The sequence below is a fragment of the Callithrix jacchus genome, chromosome 3 (assembly GCF_049354715.1).
Source record: "Callithrix jacchus isolate 240 chromosome 3, calJac240_pri, whole genome shotgun sequence".
In the NCBI taxonomy this organism is placed as follows: domain Eukaryota; kingdom Metazoa; phylum Chordata; class Mammalia; order Primates; family Cebidae; genus Callithrix; species Callithrix jacchus.
Genome location: NC_133504.1, coordinates 168,911,535 through 168,939,509, shown reverse-complemented (window position 1 = coordinate 168,939,509; position 27,975 = coordinate 168,911,535). Strand labels below are relative to the sequence as shown.

General features: G+C 44.7%; 1 protein-coding gene across 4 annotated transcripts in view; it reads right to left on the bottom strand.

Moving 5' to 3' along the window:
* CCDC149 (coiled-coil domain containing 149) overlaps positions 1–8,135 on the bottom strand; it is a 112,233-nt gene extending 104,098 nt beyond the window's left edge. For all 4 annotated transcript variants that reach the window (XM_078367418.1, XM_078367419.1, XM_035293948.3 and 1 more), the window contains exon 1: positions 7,913–8,135. In XM_078367418.1, the coding sequence (XP_078223544.1) occupies positions 7,913–7,975 (63 nt within the window). In that variant the 5' untranslated portion in view covers positions 7,976–8,135. The remainder of the gene's footprint in view (positions 1–7,912) is intronic.
* Between the last annotated feature and the right edge of the window lie 19,840 nt (positions 8,136–27,975).

Below are 27,975 nucleotides of genomic sequence, written 5' to 3'. Positions count from 1 at the left end.
AATGTATGAGACTTCCAGTTGCTCTGAGTCCCTGTCAGCCTTTGGATGATGAGTTTTGTAACTTGTTACTTTTCCATTCTAATAGGTATGTTGTGGTATCTGACTGTGGTTTCCATTTACGTTTCCCTAATGCCTAAGGATGCTGAGCCTCTGCTCATGTGCTTATTTGCCATCTATATCTCTTCTTCAGTGTAGGGTTTATTTATTCCTTTACTCCATTAAAAAATTCAGATTGTTTATTTTGTTCTTATTGAGTAGTGAGAGCTCCTTATATATTCTGGATACAAGGTATCTCTTCTGCACATATTTTCTCCCAGTCTGTGACTTTTTATGGTTTTAACAGAGTCCTCTGAAGAAAATGACTTTTTAATTTTGATAATGCCAATGTATTCATTTTTTTCTTGATAACTTATCTGTTTCATGTCCTATATACTCATCTTCTTTCTTCTTTTTGAGACAGAGTTTTGGTCTTGTTGCTCAGGCTAGCGTGCGATGGTGCGATCTCAGCTCACCACAACCACTGCCTCCGAGGTTTAAGTGATTCTCCCACCTCAGCCTTCTGGGTAGCTGGTACTACAGGTGCATGCCACCACGCCCGGCTAATTTTTGTATTTTTAGTAGAGATGGGATTTTGTCATGTTGGCCAGGCTGGTCTCCAACTGCTGACCTCAGGTGATCCACCTGCCTTGGCCTCCCAAAGTGCTGGCATTGCAAGCATGAGCCCCTGTGCCTGGCCTACTCTTATTTCTTAACAGGACCCTCCCAAATTTAACCTGGGCACATCCTGCTAAAGACTACATTTACAGCCTCCCTTACAGCTTGGAGTGGCCATATGACTATACTCAGACCAATGGGATGTGAGCAGATGTGATATGTACAGCTCTCCATTAATCCCTAATGAAAGAAAAGGCCCCTGCTCTGGACTTCTCTCTTCTCTCTTTCCCCATTCCTATGGGCTGGGACACAAATGTGGCAGCAACAAGCTTAAGCCACACAGATGAGGACCCTAATGGTGGAGAAATACGATAGAAGAAACCTGAATTCTGAGATGACTCACAGAGCAGGGCTGCCCTCTAGACCTGGAGTACCACACTGTCACATGAAAGACACAACTGTCTACCTTAAACCACTCTATTTTGGAGGCAGGCATCTTTCTCACAGTGGCGTAGACTTTACCCTAACAAACACACTCTTATTTCTTAAGAAGTAGAAAATAATCTCCAATTCCCTGGACCCAGCCTTGGTGTTGTGACATGTGTGTGCACAATAGTTTCCCATAAGCCCCAGAGTGATTTGAGGGCAGCATAATAATTTAGCCCTAGAGTAACTCAGAGGCAGCAGAACAAATTTTATTTATTTATTTATTTATTTACTTATTTTGGGAGGGGGAGGTTGGGGGACAGAGTTTCACTCTTGTAGCCCAGGCTGGAGTGCAGTGGCATGATCTCAGCTCACTGCAACCTCTGCCTCCTGGGTTCAAGCAATTCTCCTGTCTCAGCCTCCTGTGTAGCTGGGATTATAGGCACATGCTACCACATCCAGATAATTTTTGTATTTTTAGTAGAGACAGGGTTTCACCATGCTGGCCAGGCTAGTCTCGAATTCCTGACTTCAGGTTATATGCTTGCTGGGATTACAGGCCTGAACCACCACACCCAGCCAAATTTTAAAAATGCATAAACTTTGCCCCACCTCAGCCAAGACAGCAACATTCATCATGCCCAGAGCAGTGAAAAGCAGTTCATCAATTTGTCCTTCATTTACCCAAAAGTAGCATGGATGTGGTACAGACAGCCAAAGGGCCAGAGGACACCCGAGGGGGATGAGGGCAGACACAACAGTGACCTACAGTGACCAAGGGCGAGACACTAGACTGACAGGAGAGTGTGGGTAGGCAAAACAGCTCATCCCTGCACCCCAGCCAAGACTTAGCCTTAGTCTTAGTATTTCATAAGCCCCCTAGAATTTAAATACAAATTCAGGAAAAGGGAGTGGTATGGCTTCATATGCAGATTACATTTCCACTACTCAAACCACAAAAACTTGTAATCAAAATGAAGGCATTATAGCAAAACACAGTTTTCACACACCAGAGTTTCTGTTGTGAGGTTCACACTCACTGTTCCACCACTGCATTGCCCGGCAGAGGCTTACACACTAACAAGCATGACCATTTCATTTGACCCTCACAATTAGGAGCACCAGGAAGTAGGTACTTTTATTACCCTATTTAAAGCTGAGAAAAATGAGGCTCAGAGAAGTTGCATGGTGCAGTCATTCCCTCAACACACATTCTCCCTCCTCTGGAAAATAGCCCCCCAATTTTACTTGGGGATCTACCCTAGCTCCACTCAGTCCGTGTGTCCTGGGACAGGGTGCCATGTACAACTCCGGGCCTAAAACAATCAGATCACTACCCGCCTGAGAGATTTCTGCAGAATAGGTGAGTGATCTAAGTGGATTTAAATGGAGCTTCCCAGGGTTTCACGGGATCGGCTAGAGAAGGATCTCGCCTTCCCTTCTGGACTTGAACTTGAGAGGATGAGAGGCTGAGACTAAAGCCAGGCAGCAAGCAGACTCAAAGATGGAGAGAAACTGAGTGTTGAATCATTCAAAAGCCAGCCCTAGCATGGAATTACTAGTCATGTTAGTTATATTCACTTCCTGGGGCTGCCATAACAAATTATCACAGACTGGGGGACTTCAAACAACAGAATTCAACTGTTGCGCAATCCTGGAGGTTAAAAGTCCAAAATTAAGGTCTTGGCAGGGCCATGTTCCCCAGCGAGGCTCTAGGGGAGGGTTCTTCCTTGCCTTTTCCTACTTTCTGGTGGTTGCCAGCAATCTTCAGCTTTCCTTGTCTTGCAGCTGCATAACTCCAGTTTCTGCCTCTGTTGTCCCATGCCTTCTTCCATCTGTGTCTTCACATTGTCTTCCGTTTGTGCATCTCTGTGTCCAAATTTGCCTCTTCTGATAATGACACCAGGTCATTGGATTAGAGCCCACCCAAGATGACCTCATCATAACTTGTTTATATCTGCAAAGACCCTACTTCCAAATGAGGTCACATTCACAGGTGTTTGTGAGGTGGCAGTGGAGGGGAGGGTGTTAGGACTTGAACAAATCTTTTTGGGGACACAATAAAACCTACAACATCAGGCAGTAAATTCCCTCTAAGCTTATCCACTTTGGTTTGGGTTTTTGATCTTCTGTATCAAGAAAGAAGCAGGGTCAAGATGTACCCCGACGTCTCTTATTACCTTCAGAGTCTAAGTCAACAACTGAAACTCAAAGCTGGGTCTTTACCTTAATTAACCACAGAGCTCGTCTACACCTACTCAACGTCTCCTTTCCAAATATCAATGGTTAGGCCAGACACAGTGGCTCATGCCTGTAATCCCAGCACTTTGGGAGGCTGAGGCAGGAGGATTCCTTGAGGCCAGGAGCTCAAGATCTGCCATGAAAACTCCATCTCTAAAAAAAAAACTGGCTATGCTCAGCCAATTGGCTGAGCATAGTATTATGTGCCTGTAATCCCAGCTACTCAGTAGGCTGAAGCAGGAGTATTTGTATTTAAATTCTAGGGGACTTATGAAATACTAAGACTAAGGCTAAGTCTTGGCTGGGATGCTGGGGTGAGCTGTTTTGCCTACCCACACTCTCCTAATTCAGTCTTGTATCTTGCCCTTGGTCACTCTAGGTCACTGTGTCTTCCCTCATCCCACCTCAGGTGTCCACTGGCCCTTTGGCTGTCTGCACCATATCCATGTTACTTTTTGGTAAATGAAGAAGGAGAGGTAGGCTGAAGTAAGCCAGGATTGCACCACTGCACTCCAGCCTGCGCAACAGAGTGAGACCTCATCTCTAAAACAACAACAACAAAAACAAAAAATCATGTTTACTTTGGGCGAAGGCCCACTGTTAACTTTCTTCTGCCTTCTGACCCCTGCATACAACATGCTCAAGGAATAGGAGATTAATTGTTATCTAATTAACCAAAATTCAACTAGTGAAATGAAATTATGCATCATTTATCATAGAGTGATGGCCTGAGTGATGACCAGGATTTTTATCTTGGAAATAAAAAGTTATTGATTGCCTGCATGGTTGCACTTTGAGATATCTCCAATTTTGAAAGCTCACCTCAGGTGCTGATAAGAACATCTGCCCATCCCCAGACATTTAATTTCCAAAACAGAACACTGGCCATGCTTCTTTCACATGCATGGGTGTGTTTACTTCAGGGCCTGAGAGAAGGCTGAAATTTCAGCTTATTATACCAAAAATATGAAAATAAGACTGATCTCTGTAGGATCGTATTAAATGAAAACAGCTTCCTAGAGGCAACTGGAGGAAGCAAACTGATTGAAAGAGAGGACAGGGCTCTGGGCAGGAAGGATGATCGAGAAAGGATGCAAAGTGGGAGGCAGCACCCAGGACTTCTGCAGAAATAGATGCAAGCTCACAAAAATCCCACCGCACAGATTAGCTGTGCGGTGATATTTTCTTCACGTTCTTCTGTCAGGTCCCCAAATCACTGTGTGACACCACAGCTGCTGAGCATACTCTTCCCTGATTCCTACTTGGCTGGTACCAGACCCAGTCACACCCATGGAAACCCTGCCAGTCAAACGTGACTGGGTAGGGGAATCACCTTTTATAGAGAGGAGTTCCCCTGCACAAGCTCTCTCTCTCTTCGCCTGCTGCCATCCACGTAAGATGTGACTTGTTCCTCCTTGCCTTCCACCATGATTGTGAAGCCTCCCCAGCCACATGGAACCATAAGCCAATTAAACCTCTCTTTTGTAAATCGTCCAGTCTGTCTTTCTCAGCAGCATGAAAACAGACTAATACACTGCTATAACAAATGATCACAAATGGGCTGGCTTAAAACAACAAGTATATTTGCTCACGTGATTGATATAGGCCAGAAGTCCAAAATCAAGATGTCAGCATTTGTTTTTATTCTGGAAACTTTGAGGGACAATCTGCCTCTTCCAGTTCCAGGGGCTGCCAGTGACCCTTAGCATGCCTTGGCATGTGGCTGCATCACTCTAATCTCTGCCTCTGTCTTCACATGGTCTCTTTCATGCATCTCCGTCTTCCTGTAGCCTGCTCCCTTGTGTGTCTGTGCCTTAAATCTCTCTGTCCTTTCTCTTCTAAGACACTAGTCATTAGATTTAGGACCTACCCTAAATCTAGGGTGATCCCATCAAAAGATTCTTAACTTGATTATATCTGCAAAAACCCTATTTCCAAATACAGTCACATTCGCAGCTACTGGAGTTAGGTCTCAGACGCATCTATGGTGGGGGGTACACAATTCAACTCATTACAATAAATTTGGGAGAGACCCATAAACTTGAATTTTTCACAGGTACCCAAAATGACTGATGCAGTTGATCTGTAGGCCATACTCTGAGAAACACTGATCCAGTTGCTGGGGACTCAAAGTTGAACCAGATATGGTCCCCTTCCTTGGGGAGCCTGCCATCCAGCAGAAGATGCAGACAGATGAGCAATGATTACAACAGAAAGTGTGGCTTAGCAAGGCTCAGACAAGCAAGGAGTCAGACAGACCAGGATTCAAATCCTGCCTCTTCCACTTATCAGCTGTGAGGCTCTGAGCAAGTTCCTTAGCCTGTCTGAGCCACTGTTTCCTTATCTGTAAAATAAGAAAGAATTCCTACACTATGTCATTGTGAGTACAAGGCCATGTAAAATGATTCACATGAACAATACACTCAAGAAATAGTCATTGGTTATTAAGCTGAGTGGTAAGTTAGACCCATTTTCACCCCCCTCATGGACACTGGCTATGTGCCCACCTCATGTTGGTGGAAGTTAAGGAGGTGTTACTCTGGAAAAACTCTGCTGGAATGGGCAGGAAAACTCCTGAAGGACCTACCTCAGGATTCACTGACTTATTCAACAAGCATTTATTGAGCACCTGCTGCATACAGAGTGCAGTGTATAGGCCCTTGAAATAAAGAGTCAAACAAAGCACACAGTCTAGTGAGGAAACCCATCACTACAATAATGTGGTCAGCACAAGGTGGGGGAAAGCCCAGCGCACTGAGGGACATCCCATGCCATTTAGCACCTGAAGACATTCCATCCTTTAGTATGCTCATGCTCTTATTCTCTGTGGTATGATCTTCCTCCCAGACTATATCATGAAAGCCCCAGGAGGTCTTTGAGGGTAGGGGAGTTCTTTGTCTTATGCATCACTGAATCCCAATCCCAAGCACCTAACAATGTACTTAACTCCTAACAGGCATCTGACATGCAATTGTTGTAGTGACAGTTCTAATGTGACTTAAGGACCTCACACTGGACTTCTAAGGAGAACTACCTCCAGCCTCCCTGACTACTAAGGATCTTGATGGGCACATAAACAAAGTCCCCAGAGGATCTGTCCCTTGACATAAAGCCTGACAGTTTGAGAAGATGGAGCCAGGCTGCAATACAATGGATCATAACACCAGACAGGAGAGCTTTCAAGTACTAGACCAATGCTGATCAAACTAAACTGGGGCAGAAGCTACCCCTTGTTATTCCTCTTCAGAAACACAACGCTCTGCACATACTGGGCATGAAGCACTATTATCAGACTGACCTGGAGACCCAGAAAACGATGAAAGGAGTGAGACAGCAGAAGGTTTCCCTTCTCATACCCCACAAGGGAAGGAAAAGGGCAAACCCATACATTCCGCATTGAGTGCAAGTGAGTAAAGAAAAGGAAGCCACGGCAGGGTGCGGTGGCTCACGCCTGTAATCCCAGCGCTTTGGGAGGCCAAGTTGGGTGGATCACCTGAAGTCAGGAATTTGAGACCATCCTGGCCAACATGGTGAAACCCCATCTCTACTAAAAATACACAAATTAGCCAGGCGTGGTGGTGCGCCCCTGTAATCCCAGCTACTCGAGAGGCTGAGGCACGAGAATCGCTTGAACCTGGGAAGCGCAGCTGAGATCGTGCCATTGCACTCCAGCCTGGCTGACAGAGTGAGACGTCTAAAAAAAAAAAAAGGAAAGGAGCCTTGGGCTGGAGCTTGGTTCTCAGAAGGGTGAAATAATTCCCCGGTATGGCTAAGTAACACGGGGAACTGCCAGCACAAATGGTGGCAAACCAGGGCAGATTATCTGTGAGAGGAAGACATCAGCATTCCCTCTCACCTGGAGAGGCCAGCAGCTTCTCCTGGTCAGCAAAACTCTTAGTGGGGACTAAAGAGCAAACAGCACAGGAGCCTGAAAGTGGGCCCCCGGGGTATGTTTCTGACAAAAGAGTCGCGGGGCAGGGGACACGGTGTTCTGTGCTTCCACAAATCGAAATACTTCTGCACCTGTGTTTCACTTTTTTGGTAAATGCCGCTCCCCACCTTACACATGGTAGGCCTGCAGTAAACACGTGTTGAATGGATTGAGTGAGTGAATGAGTGAACGGCTTCGGGGGACCCCCGAACTCCCCCAACTCGAACCACCACCGCCGCAGAGAATTCCACCTGGCCCAGGTGCCACCCCAGGGCTCAGATTCTCCCCCACGGCACCACCTTTCCGCTTCAGTATCAGGCGTCCAATCGCTTGGCTCCACAACAGTGGCGAGCGGGCAGGCAGGTGGGGCTTGGCACCTTCTCCTCCCGGATCCCAGGGCTGCAGCCTCCAATCCAGGGCTAACCCCTGCCCGGGGGGAGGGGGGGGAAGGCCCCTCCCCAAAGGCTGGCACCAGATGGCGCTGAAGAAAGTGGCGCCCGCGCAGACCCGAGTGCGGGAGGGGCGGCCACCTGGCGGGGTCGCGCAGGGGCGGCAGCCGCGGCCACTGGGGGTGCGCGCCCCCCGCTCGTCCCTCCAGCTCGGTCTCTCCGGGGACGCGGGCCCAGGGCCCATCCCGCCTGGCCGGCGCCGCGGCCTCACCTCGCTCACCAGCCCCTGCCAGTCGCTCTCGGTCCGGTCGCCGTTCATGGCCTCCTCCTCCATGCGCGGGCCGGCCTCACGGACCCCCGCCTCCTCCTCCTTCTCCTCCTCCTCCTCGCGGCGTCGCGCCGCCGCCGCCCGGGCCCCGCGCGGCCCTAAGAGGGCCCGGCGCCTCCGAGCCGCCGCGCCGCCGCCTCCCTCGGCCGCCCGCGCTGTTGACTCCACGTCAGCCTCCGCGGGAGGAAAGGGAGGAGGGGCACGGCCGCCGGGGCCGCAGACACAACCCGGGCCTCAGCCGAGCCCCGCCGGCCCGCCCCGCGCCCTCCGCGCCGCGACCCCGGGCTCCGGGACCCCCTGCCCGGCCTCTAGGCAAACGGAGACCGGGTTCTCACTCGGGACCCCTCAGCGCTCTCCGCGCAGAAGGTGGGCTCCACGGACCGGTCTGTGGCCCCCGCAAGAAGCACATCCCCAAATCCAGCCCTTCAGTGACCACCATCCCGACTCTTACCCCTAGAGTGTAAGCTCCCCGAGGGCAGGGCTTCCTTTGTTCGTTGATGGCATGATCCTGGCACCTAGGAGATGCTCTACAAATCTTTGTTGAACGCAATAATGAATGAACCGCATACTATTATATACTTAGCATTATTTTTTAAACTGTTAATGTTTGCTTATATCTATTTTTTTTTTTAACGTATCAGCTATCATAAATAGAAAGCAAATGTAAACACTGAAAATAAAGCATTCAATTCTAAATAGGGCCAAAAACTCTGAGAGAGGTGGTTAGCATGGCTTGGGAGAGGTGTTAAAGACAAGCTGGCATTGGTGGTATCCCATGGCTCATGCCTGTAATCCCAGCACCTTGGGAGGCTGAGGTAGGAGGATCCCTTCAGTACAGGAGTTCAAGACCAGCCTGGGCAACAAAGCAAGACACCCCCTTTCTACAAAAAATAAAATAATTAGCAAAAAGAAAAGACATTGGCATTAAGCTGAGACTTCTCCCAAGAGGAAGGACTGAAAGAGAATGACAGAGGGAAGTTGAATCTCACCTGTAAGTCAATCTTATTCAAGGTGGTGACACCTAAAATCCCCTCATGGACCACCACCAATAATGAGCCCTCTGTACTCACAGAAAAACTATGTGTGGAGATGAGCAAGAAGGTTGAGAAGTCGTGAACCCATTGTACAGTTGTGGAAGCATCATAGACAACATTTATTTATAACTTTTACCCCTGCTGATTCTGGATCAACTCTGTGAAATAAATGTTATCCCCATTTATCAGATAAGAAAACTGAGACATGAATCATGGAGAAACAGGGACTCAACTAGGACTTCTGGCTCCAGCATCTTGGAAATCTAAGGATGAAGTATCACTTTGGAAGTTTGTTCTTGGCCTTGTTTTGCACATGATAGATTGTTTGCAAAATGGTAACAGTCATTCCCCTTCTTTGTTCATTGCCTTGCCACTGTCTCTTTCACTCTGTTCTCAGTCATGTGACTTGCTTTGGCCAAAGCAACATTTGTCCATGTGTTACCAGAATAAAAGACTTGTAAAGCACTTGTGCAGTGGGACTTACTCCTGCTTCTGCTCTTGGCAACCTGTGATCACCACCACGTAAACAAGCTCAGAATAGCTTGCTGGATAGGATAGGACTCCCTACCAACAGCCAACAATCACTAGATGCATGAATGAGGCCGCTGACCCCCGCAGCTGATGACAAGCACATGAGTGAGCCCAGCTGAGGCCAACAGAAGAACCACCCAGCTGAGCCTTCCTCAATTAGCTGACTCATAGCATCACATACTAAATAAGTAGTTGTAGTTTAAGCCACTAAGTTTTAGGGCGATTTCCTAAGTATCAAAATGAATGGTGACACAACTGATGACAGGCCTGAATGGCTTGAACTCTTGCTGGCAGCCCTTCAAAAAGCAACAGTCCCTGGCATCATAATCTAAAGAAGATTCTACAACAAACTGGCTGGCCAGGATCTAAGAAAAGGAACCAGTGTACTAGTCAGCACGTTGGTTTTCTGCCTGTTGCACACAACTGCAGCACTCATCCTGGGAAAGTTCAATAAGATTGCACACCATGGTCTCTGCCCTAGGGGGCTTGCAAACTAATGCTCTAGAGAACAAAAGGAAAAAAGGGTGAAGGGGAGCCTAGAATGCAGCTAAAGCTTCTGGTCTTCTGACCATTCGAGACTGCCTAACTCTTTATCGTTTGAATCCAAGGAGGTAGAAAGAAGGTCATCCTTGAGCTGAATGTCTAGAGTTAATTAACTCAGTGCCAAGCACTTGTTCCTAAGCCTGACGTCTCATGCCTAAAAAGCAAGGTACTGTCCGCCAATATATTGCCCTTTGGCAAGCCATCTGGTTTCATCCTGACCTGTGGATGAAATAGACTGTAGGAAAAGTGGGCAGAACTTGGTCCATCTGCCTTTCGAGCCTCCTTGTCTGCACCTTGCTCTCTGCCTGCATTCAGGTGGGAAAGCCCATTCCATTTTCCACATTTAACTGAGCCCTTCATGATGTACCACTGCTCCTTTGGCGCCCTCACTGGTTTCAGGCAGCGGGACAGACAATGAGCCACTGAGAACCAAGAAATCTTCACATTCCAGACTATGTACCTTTAAGAGTACTCCCTGTGACTCCATTTCCCCTATTTGCTCCCCTTCTCTGAAATAAGTGAGACAGTTATTAAGGTATTTAAAAATAAAGCTGGGGAGGAAAATCAAAGCATGGCAAGTCTCTACCCTCCTCAGCATGTGGAGAAACTTTCAACTCAGTTGAAACGGCTTCTCTAGCTGCCTGGGTTTTCCTTAGAGGTTTCATGCCCCAAGTGCCAGCTCAAACCTGCTTTGCTTGTGAGATGTGATGAAATCACAAACCAAGGCAATGTAGCTGCAAGCAATTCTTTTTTATCTCTTTTCGTTTATGTAGCCTGACATTGAGTAATAATAATAATTAAATGCGGTTTAAGCTTTTAGGCACCTATACCAGAAGGCCTCTAGATACCTCATCAACAGCAGCCCAGACTGACAAAAAGAGAGCTAATTATTTTGTGGTTAACTTTTTTCAAAGAAAAAAATAAACCCATACACCAACTATCTTTATCCCTATAAAAGCAGTACATTAAATGTCTCATCCGACAGTCCACTGGACAAGATCGCTTAAAAACCCAGTGCCCTTGTCTTAAATGTGCCACCCTGTTGCAAAGTATTGAAATGTTTGCATTCGCCACTATTTTCACATCCCCTTAGCTTTCTGAAAACTCATCTCTAGAGACCTAATTTTTCCATATATATTCATAGCCCCAGGACCAGTTTTATTGATTTATTTATGTGCACCTATAGTGTTAGAAGAAAGTACTTAGATGCTTTTGAGTGATGCTTTTCACTTTTAAAAGTTTGAGAGGGTTTTAGACGCAGAAACTCCAAAATAGCTTAATCTAAAAACGAGCCAGCACAGACTGATGAAAACAAACAATCGAAATCTCTGGGGAGACTGGGAAAGAGAGGATGATTTGAACTTATTGTTAGCAACCTAAGCTCTCATTATGGGTTCTATACCGACTTGCATGAAGATTCTGACCAGGTCTCAGCAGCCCCAGACACGTGGGAAAGCCCTAAAGCTTTTGATGTGACTTCTCCAGACAGTATTTCAGTTCAAATGCTGGTTGCCCAAGCAAAATTCTGGCGGTTGGAGTTCTCATTAAAGGAAACTAAGCAAATCTCCAGTGGAGATTTTGGCCGGGCTTCTCTCTGAAGCCCGGCAATATCAGTTGGGGCAATATTCATGGCCATTTTTTTCCCCAGTGACTTTTCTCCTGCCTGAATTAAGAAACTCAATCTGGGCAGAAAATGACTCATAATGACTGTAGTTTATAATGGTGTGTGTGTGTGTTTGTGTGTACATACATATATTTATTAATCAGCTCTATATGAGCCAAGGTCCCCAATTCTTGCTCTTCTCAAGGCAGGGCCGTTTTGACAGTTCCTGCCAGGAGCCCCTATAGCCTGGCTGTTGAACTACTTCCTTTGCTCTTGATTTTAACCAGGGTCAGGAGACTGCAGGTACTGGTGTGTGCTGTAGCCAGGCCTCCTGCAGAGTCCTGAGACCTGAGGTCCCCTGAACCACTGGCCTCAATTCTGGAGAAGATAAGCCTCTCTCTCCTCCCGCTACATAGAGGGCCTCTGAGAGGGACCTCATCTATCATTTCCCTACAGAGGGCCAGCAGCCAGACCCCAGAGGGGCAGATGGGAGATTCTGGCCAGATTCCTGACTCAGGACATCCTCTGTGTCTATTAAACCCCTGAGCTCTCAGGTCCTCTCTCGGCCACCCCCCTACCAAGCCCTTCCTGCCCAGTGGCAAACAATCAGCACGAGCTGCTCCCCTCCAGCCCCAATGGCTGCCAATCAGCCAGGCAGCAGGGGGTGGACGGAGGTTGCACTCCCTGCTGAACTGCCTCCCTCTGAGGCGCTCACAATGATTGAGTGGGTCTGATGACGGCCTGGCAGGCTGGGGATGGCAATTGTCATCCTAAGGGGGCACAAGCTTGGGCGTGATTGGCTTGGGCATTGCGGGAGACAGGGGTTGGGAAGGAGTGGAGGCAGAAAGGCCACTCCTTGGCTGGTGGATGGGTTCCCAGAAGCAGGGCTGAGATGTCAAGAGGAAAGGAGGATGACCTGAAAGGAGCAGAGAGACAGAGGGAGAGGCCGGGCCTGGGGCACCAGAGGAGAGGCCCAAAGATCAAGAACCATGAGAGGAGAGCAGAAAACCCTGGGAGCCAGCTGGGTGGGGAGAAATCCAACCCCAGGCTGGAGGGGGAAGTGGATCGAGATGCAGCCCACGTAAGGAGTTAAATGGAAAAGAGACAAGAAAAGTCATCCACTCTCAGATTATTCAAATTTGTTGTACTTATTGATAATGTATTTCATTTCTTCTGCGTGGGGGGGATATGATTCAGCACAAATTTGATGTAAATTTATGGAAATGAAAACGCAGAGAGGCAGCAGGCCCCGTGCTGCCTGCGGGTTAGCAGCCTGGCCCTTGGCAAGGTGGAGGTTACTGCTCTCTGGACTTGGGGAGCTGAAAATAGAAACGTCTGACTTGGGGGCCACTGGCCTCTTCTGCAGGCCAGAAGAGGGACTGACCCTGTCGCTCTGGAAGCCTTATGAAAAAAAAATCTGATGAATGTCTAAAATAGGATCACCTACATTGCCCTCCTATCTAATTTTTGTCTTAGGGTGGGGGAAAATCTTTAGCCAGTGGACATGGGTGGAAAGGGAGAAAAAAGAAGAGAATAAATATGATCAAGGACCTACTGTGTATCTAGAAATTGCTAGTGAAGTGACAGAAATGTTTTTTCTTCTGTACTGTAGAAGAATAATGGGGCTTGGGGAAGGGGGAAATAAAAGAAAACAATTTGATTGAAAAGGTGAAAAGGTGGCATTTCATATAAATGGCCAGTGCTGGCCATATTTATTGTCCATTAGGCTGTCCTTCAAAACATCGAACACTGATTTTTATCCACATCCACCTCCACAACAGGTCATGGCATTTATCTAATGATGTGGCTCTCCCAGTTGGTAGCAACCTCTCCAGCGTGGCTGTGACCAAGACAGGACATCAAAGCTTTCATAGTATGAGAATTGGCTCCCTGGGCCACGCCTTGCTCTGCACCTTACAATTGCATTGAAACAGGAGATTCAAGACACTAAGGTGCAAAGCCAGACCAAAGAGTTTTACTGTTCCTCCGCTCCTGTTAGACACAGATTTTACCAGCACTGGTTCTTGCCTTTGGCCAAAGCTGTGATTCCTTTCTTTGTCCAAAACTTTTTGGGTTCCTGAGTTGCTGGGGCTCCCTTTGCCTGGCAGTGGAAAAGAGGAGTTGATCTGTAGCTCAGAGCCATGGTGTGTGAGTGTATTGGGGCAACTGTTTCAAAGTGGGAGTGACCTGATCACTTTTATTATATCTGTAGGGCAGAAATTGCCAGCCCTTGGTGCTATTCATTATATTACTTTGACCTCATTCAGCAAAATTTCTCTTTGTTCTCCAAAATGGCAAGTAAACGTGATTTCTAGATAGACACTGTCATCAAGGGTGTTTAACAGCATATCACGTTCCCTGCCATTGCACCAAGCAGCTTACCTTCGGGAAAGAGTTACATGGATGCCCCCTCTGTACCCACATATGACACATTGGTTGCCACTTATTGACCCCATTTGTTTCCACGAGACAGAAAAAGCAATCTTAAGGTATTATAAGAGAGGCTAAGCAGGGTCTCTAACATATCAGGTCATTTACTCACTCAAGAAGCCTTTCTTGAGCTTCTCTTATATGCTGAACTAGGCAGTGAGGATGACAACCAGGACCCAGACCTCTGTCCTCCAGGCTTTTGGAGTATGATAGCCAAGAGCTTAATACTGCAGAAACACGAAGAGACACCCCAGAATTAGACTCTAGCTGTGATGTGAGACACAAAAAGCCTTTTCAGTAACCGGAAATGAACCATAAAACTAGATTCATTGGGTACATATAAAAATGGTTTAAATGGAAAATTTTATGTTATGTGTATTTTACTGTTAAACAACAGCAACAACCTTGATGGGTGGGCAGGGGGGAACTGAAAGGAAAACCAGGTCTATTTGGAAAGATGTGGGAGGGGCAGGATTGAAGACTACCAAGATGAGGAAAGCATGAGTGGGTTGATTAGACTCACCAAATCTCAGGACATTGGAAAACGAGGAACAATGAACTTTCCCAGGTGAAGGAAGTAGTAATTGGACAAAACATTTAAAAAGGGAGCAGTGGGTTGATACAGGAAGTGTGACACCTTAACCTGTCTGTGACTTAGTGTTTTCACCTACACCATGGGTGGATTGGGCCAGATGATCTTCATGGCCTGTGACTCTAGGAAATTAATTTTACATTTGGGTGGGGACTCTGTATGAAAGGTTAATGAGGGTGCTGTTACTATTATCCAAGAAGGATTATAATAACTTAGCACACAGAAATGTTAAGAATCATAGAGATCTGGACCCCTTGCTATACAAGAGAAGAAATAGAGGGCAGGCACAGTGGCTCACACCTGTAATCCCAGCACTTTGGGAGGCCGAGGCAGGCAGATCACATGGTCAGGAGTTCAAGACCAGCCAGGCCAACATAGGGAAACCCCATCTGTACTAAAAATGTAAAAAAAATTAGCCAGGCATGGTGGTGTGTGCCTGTAGTCCCAGCTACTGGGGAGGTTGAAGAAAGAGAATCGCTTAAACCCAGGAAGCAGGGTTGTGGTGAGTTAGGATTGCACCATTGCACTCCATCCTGGGCAACAGAGTGAGACTCCATCTCAAAAAAAAAAAAGTAAAGAAAGAAAGAGAGGCCCAGAGAGATAAAGCAACATGCCCAAGGTCACAAAGTACAATAAGGACAAGGCTGTAGCTATGACCTGGAACTTCTAATTCCCATGCCCTGGCTCCCTCACAATGCTTATGAGTTGAAGGTATTTGAAGTTCAAGAAGAGCAGAATTCTGGTTGTCTATTGCTATGCAACAAGCCACCTAAAACATTGTGGCTTAAACATCAATTTGTTACCATTTCTTTTGGTTTTGTGACTGGACTTAGCTGGGTGGTTTTCGTGTGGAGTTTCCTGGGTGAATGTCAAATGATGGCCATGGCTGTAGTTATCTACTGGACATTGAAGATGGCCCATCTACATGGCTGGCCATGATCTGGGAGCTTAGCTGAGGCTGTCAACTGAAGCCCCCACTCATGTCTTTTCATGCTGGGCTTCCCACAACATGGCAGCTTCCCAGGGGAGCTTCTCACAGCATGGCAGCTGAGTTCCCAAGGGAAGGCTTCCCAAGAGCTAGTGTTTTAAGGAAGAGGAAACAGAAGTTACCAGTCCTCTTAAAGTCCAGCCCTGGAATGGGTATAGAGTCACTTCCACCATATCCTATTAGTCAAAGCATTCAAAACCAGGCCAGCCCAGATTTAGAGGGGTGGATGAATAGACTCCACCTCGAGATGGTCATAGAAAGAAGCATGTCTGTACAGGAAGGGAAGGATTTGATGACCTCCATCTTTGGAGGCAAGCTACCATTGCAGCAATTCTGATTTTTATCACAAATTCTGGTTTTTATCATGCCCTGTTTGGAAAAAAACATATTAGACAAGTATTAACGAAACCGACATTGTTTACCGTAGTGGAAACAAAATCAATTAAACTCAGGTCTCAATACCTATATATTTTTAGAAAATACCAGTTCTAGGGTTACTTAAGCCCAACCATGGCATAAGAGGGTTCCTAAATTAATTGTTATTGAGGAATGTATGAGAGAACATCTAGCATGGGAAAGAAGGTGGAACTGTCAGCAACAGGTACTGAAACACTGGAAGACCCTCAATTTCCCTTTATCAGGAAAAGCAGGGGAATAGAAAAGAGTGTCTCAGCTTTGCTGAAAATAAACTCCTTGAGAGCAGTGATTGCGCCTACAGTGCCTGGCACATATTAGGTGCTTAAAAATGATTGTTGAGCTCAATTTAGTTACTAGTCTTCTCATTAATACTATAAATAGCATTTAATGAGGACTTGTCGTACACCAAACATTTTTCTAAGCATGTGACATGTCCCTGCATCTAATTTTCACAAAACCATATAATTATCTGTGATATCCCAGGCCTGATACTCAGCAGGTAAAAGCCAGGAAGGCCCCATTGGTCATTGAAATATCAAAATACTTCCACATAGTTTGGTAAATTATGGCTATTCTGTCTCCCTTGAATGAACCCTACACTTACCCCTCTCCCCCATTCAAATCCCCAGCCCAGGAGAGAACCAATGCACATGGCCCAGGAGCCTCCCTCACGACTGAGAGCTCTCTATGGCTCTCCTACAGTGGCTCCCGTTCCTAAACCAAGTTGACAAGACCTTAAAGAGGTAGACAAAGCCCTGATGCAGGTGGTGCTGGTACCTCAGCAGGCAAATGTTTGGTGCCCATCTAGCCATCCAAGCAAGACTAGACCAGGTCTTCCAGAACTAATGTGCCTGCCATCACCCCTCAGCGCACGTATGGGAATGGCAGCCTCTGCCTGCACTTCATGGGCTGTTGACTGTTTGGAGTCTTAATTACCCACATATGTGAAGGAAAAGGAAACTGAGGACTTTAAAGAGTTTTTTTTTTTAAGACTTGATGAAAGTCACATAGCTCATAAGGAGTGGATCCAGGACAACACTGCCTCCAAAATCCATATCCCCAGCTCCCCAGTGCTATGCTATGCTAGGGTGTCAGTTTGCTAGGAGTGACAGAAGACCACAGAGGGGGGTGATTAAACATCAGAACTTATCGTCTCAAAATTCTGGAGGCTAGAAGTCTGCAGTCAAGGTGTCGGCAGGGTTGGTCCCTTCCGAGGGCTTTGAGAGAGGATCTGTCCCAGGCCTTCCCATGTGTCTCTTCACATCATCCTCCCTTTATGGATATCTGTCTCTGTGTCCAATTTTCCCCTTTTTATAAGGGCACCCATCATATTGGATAAGACACCCACCCAACTCCAGCATGACTTCATCTTAACTAATCACATCTGCGATGACGCTATTTCAACATACGAAATTGGGAGGAGGGCACAATCCAGCCCTTATAGCGACTTTCTTTTCAATGACACATCCCTCCCATTATAATAAAGTTAATTAGGCATTTACATAAGTTATCTAGAGAATGTTCACATTGTGTATGTCCACTAGGTCCTAGGGAATGCTTCACCATTTCAAGACTTCCTCCTGCCCCACCAACTTCAGTCAAAGCAGTCTGAACTGACACTCACTGAGTAATATTTGCCCTTCCTCCATGCAATTGACATCTTTCTATTGTGCCAAATCATTTTGATACCTAGTTGAAGGCTGCAAGATGGGGCATTTTGGACTCATTTTTATTCTTTTTCATGCTTCTCCAACGTCCTGAAGCTCACTGCTGTTCGTACAATCAGTGGCTGGTATGTGAGTCAGCTCCTGTCCCTTCAGCAGTTTAGTGAACTCTGCAGCTGGCAAGATCCTGGAACTGCTGTTCTCAAATGATGAATCCCTTCTTAGTTCAAGGAGATACTACAAAGGCTTTCCCCAGTGAATGCTATAGGAAGGTATTGCCTTTGGAACTTTTCTCTCGCTGGGGGCTTGTGCTATATTCCGAGTGTGTGCGACAGTTGTCTGGTTTTCCTGCATACTCCTTTGAAACATACAGTAACCTTGGTCTCAGATGCAGTGTCCTCAGACTTGGAAAATCATTGGACCAAAAACGTCTACAACTTATTTTTCCCCTTAGATTTTCTTTTTTTTATTGATTTTCCATTTTTAGCACAAGATTGATCACCAGCAAAATACCAATTTACATACAGATTCTGCTAAACTCAGCATCCTATATACTTGGGACTTTTTCATCCATAAACCAATTTTTTAAAGAGAGAGAGTCTATTATCAGAAGCGTCCCTGATGACACTCAGGATAGTCTGTAGGGAGCAAGCTCAGGAGGGTCACAGCCTGGTGGGCTGAGCTCAGCTGATTTGTGAGCATAATAACTATGGGGACAAGGTCACAGGCTGATACTCATGGGGGCAGGTTAATATTTTGCTTACTTCTGTGGCCACAAGCCTAAATTGCAAACCTTGGTCAGCCGTCTTACAAGTTCATTCTTACAACAACATTCAACAAATACTTCTTGAGTTCCTCCTGTGTTGAGTTCCTGCTGTGCCAGGCATTGTTTAAGTACTGGGGCCAGTAGGGGAGACAAGAGGGACGTAAGTATTAGCCACATGCTGTCTATAGTATAGTGGGGAAGCAGACATCTAACGATTATGCAAAAGTTATTTAATCACTAAGGTGATAAATGCTATGAAAGAAAAAAAAAAAACAGGTTTTCATTGAGAGATCTAATAGGGAATCTTAGTGAAGTGCCATTGAAAGCAAGACCTGAAGAATGTATGAAAGTTAGGTAGGCAAGAAAGTGGACTGAGGAGTGGCATGTGGGCACAGAGAACAGCGTGAGAACAAAAGAACTTGAATGAAGATTAGTGTGACCAGAGAACAGAGAGGAGGAAAGAGAGTGACAGGAGATCAGGTTGGAGGGAGGACCAGAGCCTTAGCCATGTGTTAAGGAAGTTGGAATTTAGCACACAAGCGCTGGGAACATTTGAAGTGTGTTTTAGGATTAAAGCTAAGCTTCAGTAACAAAGACATCCAAATATACAGTGGCTTGACTAAGAAAGAATATAATTTCTCCGTCACAAGACAGGTTGGCAGGGCAGCTCTACTCCCCAAGGCCACTCTGAACCCTAGATTCCTTACACACTATGATTCTTCTTCACCTTGGATACTGCCCTCAGATGCAGGTTTGAAGCTGGGTTGCAGCTCAAGTGTGTTTCAGCACATGGGAAAGGAAGAGGTCCAGGCAATATCCTTCTAAGCAAGTGACAGGGAAGTAGTATATGTCACTTCCACTCACATTCCATTAGTCAGAACAGTCATATGGCCACACACCACTGCAAAGGAGGCCGGGAAATGTACTCTCTAGCCAGGTGGCCAAGTGCCAAAAAAGATGAAAATGGATTTGGGATAAGGGGAGCAGTACCACTCTGACCCAAAAGATCTTAAGCCATAAAGTGATGAGATCAGATATTCAAGTCTTTGTAGCTGAAATAATGGATCTTGGAAGTCACTTAAGCCAAATTTTTCATGTTACACATGTGAAAGCCAAATGAGGACCAGGGCTTCAGTTACTATACCTGCATAACAAACCATCCCAAGTTTAGTGGTGTGAAACATCTCGTTATGTTCATGGATTCCATGATTAAGAATGCAGAAAGGGCACAGTAGGGTCAGCTGGCTCTGCTCCATGAAGCATGAGGCCTCAGCTGAGAAAATTCAAAGGCAGAGGGTGACTCAGTGGCTGGAGGCTGGAGTTATCTGAAGACTCATTCTTTTGCATGCCTGACACCTACTTTGGGAGGACCCAAAAACTAAGACTGTGGGCTAAAATGCCTTACGTGTGGTCTCTCCATGTGGAGTTCATTCCTCATAACACAGCAGCTTCAGAGTAGTGAATTTTTCTCACGGTGCCATGGAGTCACAAGAGTGACTATTCTAATTAACAAGGTGGAGTCTATACTGCCTTTTATCAACTATTCTTGGAAGTCATTCAATATCATTTCCACCACATTATTTTTCGGTTACGAGTGAGTCAAAAACTTGTCCAGATGCCACCTTTTGTGTATGGATGAGTATTGAGGTTTCATTTTGAAGGAGCTTATGGGATGTAAGAAATTGTTGCAGTCACCTTTGGAAAATACAGTCTTCCACTGTGGCCACATCCACTGGCTACAATACCCAGCATGTATACAAAATGAATCCCCTCTCTCCTAAGACAGCCAAAGTTTCTTCCTGCTACTACATCAGTTATAAGTTCAGAATCTCAACTAAATCTTGTCCAAGTGTGGCTGAGTTTCCTCAGGTACAGTTTTTTGGGGTTAATCTTCCCCTTGTTCTGTAGATCTATGAACTAAAGAGATGAGTTATCTTTCCCTCATGCCAGCAGCATTCCACAGTAGAACAGGCATTGGATAACTGCTGTAGACACTCCTGTTCAAAAGCAGAAAAATGAAAGGCATTGGTGGTCACTGGTCCATAGCAATTCTGAAATGTGGGGCCAGCTTAGTACTCACACTCTCTGGGAGTTTTTCTTCGTGGTTTTTGGTTTAGCTCTCTGAGTTACCCTTCTTTTTCCATAAGAAATACTTTAGTATGTAATTGAATAGCCTTTTTAGCCTGCTTCTTGCCTTTAAAAGATTGGGAGTGGGGGATCAGTAGGATTCTTTTCATTTTATTCTGTGTCCGTTCCTGTCCATCAGAGCTGAGCTGACATGCTTCCTTTAAAAAAAACGTTGTGGTATTTTGTTTTGTTTTATTTTGTAACAATGTATAATCCATTTTAGAGACAAAAATCACACTTTCAAATCTCTTTGAGTCAGGCCCTTCTCTATATTGGGTCTTTGTGTCACTATTGTGGGACAGTGCCCTCAAGATTCTTTGCAGTCTTATTGTTTAATAAAGAAAATCTATAAGGCAAGCACTATAGATTCTTGGAGAAGGACTTTTATCTTCCTGGAAGATTCTCTGAAGTAGCATGTAGGGTATTTCTGAGACTTAAACAAGGGATCTTACAGACCCATTCTGAATATATGCTTTCCCAGAGCCTATGTCCTAATTTGGGACACTTTCCTGGCTGAGATGACTATTTTGAGGCCTTGTATATCCTTCCAATTATGCTTGAAGACGTAAGAATTCATTCTTTAGCTTCTGTCACTCCTGTCATTTTGTTATAGGGAACTGGAAGAAGTTAGTCAGCACCCTCAATGCTTTGCCTGGAAATCAAGTTTAATAAATATGTTTCCTATTTTCTGCATTATCACAGGAAACAGTTTTGCTGAACTTTCTTCCACTGCATAACAAGAATCTCCCTTTCCTAGGTTTCTGATAACATATTCCTCAGTTTTCTTTAAACCCTCATCAACACTTGCTGTGAGGCCCTTCCAGCTTGTCCAGCTTGTCCTGCCTTCTCTCACAAGAGGCTTCCCCCTGACTGCTGGGCCTCCCAGTGCTAATGCTACATGTTTCTGTTTGTTGTTGTTGTTACAATCAACTCCCACTTCCAGGTTCCAAATTTCTGTTTCAATGTTTCTATTTCTATTGCTCCTGATTCTGTTTCTATTACTTCCAAACTTGGTAGCACAAACATTCATTGTATTATTCTCACGGATTGTGTCAGTCAGGAATTCAGAAAGGGCATAACACGGAAAGCTTGTCTCTGATCTGTTTAGGGTCTCGGCTGAAAATGCTTGAAGGTTGGGAGTGATTCTCTGCTTGGGACTGTGAATTGTCTGCAGGTTTCTTCAATCGCATGTCTTGTACCTGGGCTGGGACAACTTGAAGACGGGGACTGTTGACTGGAGCACCTACACGGGCTACTCTGTGCCACTCAGCTTCCTCGCAGAATGGCAGCCTCAGGACAGTCACACTCCTTAGAGGCGGCACAGCTCCTAGCGTGAATGTTCTGGTGGACAAAGCAGAAGTGTCATTGCCTTAAGACCCCCAGCCTCAGAAGTCATGCATGGTCACTTCTGCTACATCCAAGAGGTTACAAGGAAGTCCCAAGATCATCTGGATTTTCGTGAAGAGGACATAGACTTCACCTCTTGATAAGAAGATATCAAGGTCATATTGTAAAGGAGTATATGAGATGTGAGATTCTTGCAGCCGTCTTTCAAAAATATAATCTCCACATCCAGAAAGGTCATTACTGCCAAAGCAGAACTGAAACTCAGTTGTGTTTATAGCCAGACCCCTGTTCTTTCACTATACCATGCTGATGAGTCAATAGCATCATTTGCATGAATGAAAGATCTTACGTTATTAAAAAGAAAAGTTAAAACATAAGACAAGAAGCCAAATGCAGTCTCAATTGAACATTCTCTGTATTACAAATGCAGCATAAATATATGTTTTCCATAGCTCTTGCAGAGCAAACAGCTGCATTTATTTGCGTCCAAAAACATGGAAAAATTCCAAACTGTAAGCAAAGGGAAGGAACTCAAGAAAAAAACTCAAACTTTTGTAAGTGTAAATCTTCATAAAAATAGTTGTAAGGTTGATGAAAGCAGGCGCTGAAACCTTCTCCTAGCCTGAAGTATGCCACTTACAAACAACCTCCTTCCCATACAATGATGTAGTTCTCTAGGAGCTACTCGTACATTTAGCTAAGCAGTCAAATGCCTATTAAACTTCCTTATATTAACTTAATCTACCACCTCCTCCCCCATGTCCAACATACACCAACTCTGGCTCTCTCTACACTCATGTACACACACACACTCTTTCTCTCTCTCTCTCTCTCTCTCTCTCTCTCTTTTTCCTGTATCACCCTGGAGTCCTTTAGAGTTCCTTAAATCGTTTACAGGGTGTATATATTTATATATATGAACTGGCTTGAAAAAAGTCATGGTTTTTACACCTGTGCACATCCATGAAATCTAAGTGAACTTCTTCCTTTTGCCCTGGGAATAAAGATGGAGTCTGGAAGAAGGATAGGAACCAAAAAACCTCTATAAAATGGTTCACCCCTTTCCCTCCCTCTATCATATTCTATGTCTGGTCTGGGACTCTGAAAACGTCAGGCAATGCATTGTTCCTGTGATTGAGCATTAGCAAGAGAGCTCTTTGAAAGGATTCTATTATATCTTTATGTCTTTGCACATAAACTTGGACTTCTCTAAAAACTCAGTTCAAATTTGATTTGCAGTGAAAATTCTTGAAGTTGTGGTAAGGATTTTAAGAGATAAAGAAGGAAAACACTATTCAGGGATTACTGTGAGCAAAGCGACATGCTAGGTGTGTTTCTAGAGACACATACATTGGATGGTGGTGGCACAAAAGAGGTTAAGATTAATACTATGTGTAGATGGTGCAGGTGCTCAGGAAGGAGAAGATGGTGAAGGGGAGGAGAGGGTAGGGCATAGGGAGGGAAAGCGGGCACAAGCTTGTCCTGAAGGATGCCTAAGAATTCCAACAGAATGGATGGTATGCATAAAAGTCGAAGGCCTAACATGGACCACCAGTATTTCTCATTTTCTTCAATAACTCCCTGACTCCTCATTGCCAATATGTGAACCTGACCATGACTGGGTGATTCAAGACTCCCCTCAGCTCATACTACTCTTGTTTTTGCTTTCTTTGCTCCAATCACACTTGCCTAGCACTCTCCCACCTCAGGGACCCCCTGCTTGGAATGCTCTTTCCAGAACTGTGAAAGAGTACATTTCTGTTGTTTTCAGTCACTGAGTTCGTGGTGATTTGTTACAGCAACCCTAGGAAACTGATACAGGTGCCGTCATGGTCTTCACAGGGCAGAGGTGTCTTTTTGTCACTCCCTAATGTTTCCAAAAGCTGAAATGAGTCCAGAAGGTCAGGAAGGCAAGAACAAGAGGAATGGGGTGAACTTCATGTGACAAGGCTGGGCAGCACACTTCCTGTTTTCAGGAGACATTTATGGTCAAGTGAAATAATCCTGCATTATTGCTAAACTTCATCTGCCAGGTTGCTACAGTGTCATGCATTGAGCTATCTGTCTGCCTAATTTAAATGAAGAATCAGTACTCTTTTTGCAGAGTGCTTTTATCCACTGGTTCTTTTTTGAAAGGCTGAGGTGTGGAAATCCCGCCTCAACACCTGGGGTTTGCCGTCCCATGGTCTGGTGAAGACTCTTGGTCCCATTCTGAGTTGGCCTAAATGTGCTGCTTTGTGACTTCTGTGTTTCCTAAACCGATTGCCAAGCAGCCCTGCTCTGCTGATTCTCACAAACAGCCCATCGTCTGCAGCACTGTTTCTCATGCGGGCTCCCAGGGATTGGGAATCAGCTCTCAGTGGCTTGTGAATCATGGTCTCAAGGATTCTTCTTAGAGCAACGCAGAAAGATTTCTGGTTAGATGAGGACATTTTACAAAATCTCATCTCCCTCCTAATCATTAGCGCCACCACCACTATAATTTCCATAATCATCTTTATAATTATTTGAAGTGGAAAAGGAGCAGGGTACCTGCTTAATGAAAAATAGGTGGGAAAAAATAGAAACTGTGGAGATGGATGATTGAATAGCGTCTCTCAGAAATGCACATTGTGTGTGATTAGGGAAAGTTTGGAAGATCAGACCCCAACACCATCTTCCAACATAAACTCTCTCTCTTCTCTTCTTACACCCTTCACTGCAGTCCAAGTGAATCTCTGACTTTCTGTGATAAAGACTCCCTGATTTCCTCCCTCTGTGCCTCTGCTTATGTTTTGCCTAGAACACCCACTCCCATCACAGAATCTTCCAGCGAGCCCTGCTTCTGAGCTCCCAAAAAGTCTTATCTGAGCCTCTTTTGGAGCTCTTGTCATTTTCAGCTTTATATTTTATTGATTATATACCTACTTTTCCCTATTTGATTATGAACTTTAGATTATCTCTCTGACTCTCTGTCTCTTCCCCCACCAGCCAACAGTATGCACTTTGAATGCAGATGCTCAACAAATGTCTGTTGAAAGAACAAGAAGCTGTACGTTTACTATCATTCTTTTCATACACATGTGTTGACAAGAAAAGTGTTTAGCAGGGCCTACTGTGATTCCCCAACACCTTTACCCCTTTCCTCTTTTTCCTGAAAAAAGGAAATTTGTACAGACAAATGACATTTACTTGCCTGTTTTTCAGCTGAAGGAGACCCTGTAACTGGGTTAGTGAAAAGGGAACAGAAACGATGTGTGTCGCTTTTAGACCAGCATTAAACCTCCAAAGGACCTTCCATTACCTTTCTCCTCTGCCAGCTTGGTGCAGATAAGCATGGTGACCTTGTAAACCACAGCTAGGAGCCGGCAAAGCCACAAGATGAAAAGAGCTTGCATCCATGAATCATCACATGGAGGGAAGCCACCTACCATTCAGAAGCACCATTTTGGAATTCTGTGTAAGAAATAAGTGTGTCCCATGTTTCAGCCATTGCACAATTTTGGGTTTATTTGATTACATAAACAGAATGATTACAGCAGCTAGGATTACCTTAACCAGTGTAATAGGTTGGGTATATGTGTGTATATGTATATGTGTATATACATATATATATACACACCCACACACATACACACACAGATACATGTGTGTTTATAATATATGTGTGGGTGTGTGTATATATATATATATATATATATATATCAGGACAGGCAAGGTTATGCCACAGTACAAAATTAAGCCTAAACTCCCAGTGCCTTAGCACATGATAGGTTTATATTTTGCTCATACTACATATCCATTGTGAGGTGTGTGTGCTGGGGTGGGGGGATGTGTCGCTGCTCTACACCAACACTCAGGCACACAGGCTGATGGCTTTTCTACCGTCTTCAGCTGCAACATCTGGGGTGAGTGGCCTTCTCATTCACTGCAGCAGGAGAGAAGAGAGGTTAAATGAACCCAGCACTTTTAGACACATGTAATTGGCAGGAACTAGTCACATGACTCTAGTCGTAAAAGCCTTGGGAAGCAAGCAGGTGGAGCTAATGCAATGCATATTTATGAGCACTATTGTCTTTGCCACTGCATCTTCCAGAAAGCCTTCCTGATTTCCTCTAGCTACAAACAATGTCTCTTGCCTCTGAATTCTGGCAGCACTGTCATATGTTCCTCCCTATATTGTATGGAGAGTATATCTATATAGAAGTATGCATAATCCACATCTATGTAAAATATAAATCACTTACTACATGTCAGTAACATGTCAGTAAACACTCTTCTGTTTATATTTATTAACTCATTTAAATCCTCATAGTAACCCTATGAAGTAGCTACACTTATTGTGTCCAACTTACAGATGAGGAAACTGAGGCACAGAAAGGCTAAAGATTCTAATTTATGTTCTTAAATTCCAGACAAAAGATTTTAGACTTTATTCCACAAGGCAACAGGAAACCATTAAGTATATGTTTGCTGAAATAATTACACTAACCAGGTAGTACAGGTGAGTATCCAACTTACAGATGAGGAAACTGAGGCACGGAAAGGCTAAGTGTTCTAACAGGATTGTAGCACAGTCAGTTTAGTTCCACAATCCTTGCTCAAAACTACTATACTATATTGTGGCTTCTCTTTTTAACTTCCTTGTTAGCAAAGACTAAAATATAAAATTGATTTGTTTCTGTATTTCTCATAATGCCAAGTACAATTTTAAGCGCTTAACAGGTTTTCTGAAAGACACTGCATACAATTAGTACCTTTTCTAATGAAGATTTTCAACTGATCTGATCTTTTAGTAATTTAAGTTTCAACACTGCCAGACTGCTCCAGCTGTACCAGGAATCGCTTTAGGAGATGTGATTATTTCTCCTTTAAAAACTAGAGGTCTTTACAGAAGATAGAATGGGGTCTTTGGGGACACCTAGGGGACAGCAAGACAGAAGACAGGAGGTAAGACACTCAGGAAAGAGTCAAGCCACTTTATTTATATTGTGTTTGATTTTGTGCTTAAGAGACTGTTAAATTGAAGCAGGGAAGTGTGGCTGCTAAGTCTATTTGGTCTTCTTTTGAGTCCTCAAACTCCGTAAATAAATCCAGATCCCCAGAGATGACTTTCCTTTGCTTTAAATGCGGATTCCTGGTAAGCTGTAATCCCCTCCCATTGGCCATGAGCCTTCTTAAGACTAAATTTAGAAAAATTAAATTGCAACCTAGCACTGGCTTCCAAAGTGAAATGAATAGGGCAGAATACCTGAAAACACCAGGGAAAACATTAGTCAGAGGGAAGTGTCAGGGACCTGGTGATCAATCTCACATGTCTACAATCAGAAAAGCAAAGGTCCTGTTCATTTAGAAAGAAAATGGGACTGTGCAAACCAATTTAGAGCCATCAGAACAATGATCTGGGAGAGGAGCTTTGTTCTAATTATGGCTCTGTGTTCCAACCAGGCATGAAAGAAATCACAGCAAACCTATTTCAGAGAAAGGCATTCCCAATGTGGCAGCAACCAATGTCTTATGCATGGTGAGGGCCAGTGAGTCAGGGAGGAAAAATACCAGAAAATGATCTTCTTCGATGACTAACAAAGAGGGGGTTGTTCTTGTGTTGCCCTGATGGAAAAATTGGTGGGATTTCAGGAATTAATAAGGAACTACAGCCCCTGCTTGGATGTGCTATTCTGAACGTGAGGGCTTGTATGTACTTAAATGGGAGGGGCTGGGTGATGCTAGAAATCTATCCTGGAAGATAGGATACTAAGTGGTACTTTGTCATTAACCTACCCACAGGATTATTCAGTGAATGGTAATAATGTCCAAGTCATCTTAAAATGTACCGCAGATCTTGAACCAAAGTATTTTCTGGATTAAAAAAAAAAAAAATGCCTGGTAAGTTTTTCTAGCAAATTGATAGAGAACTTTGATATAAAAGGGAAAAGTAATTGGATGTGGAGATTAAAGCAAAAAATGTTTCTATGAAGATGGGTG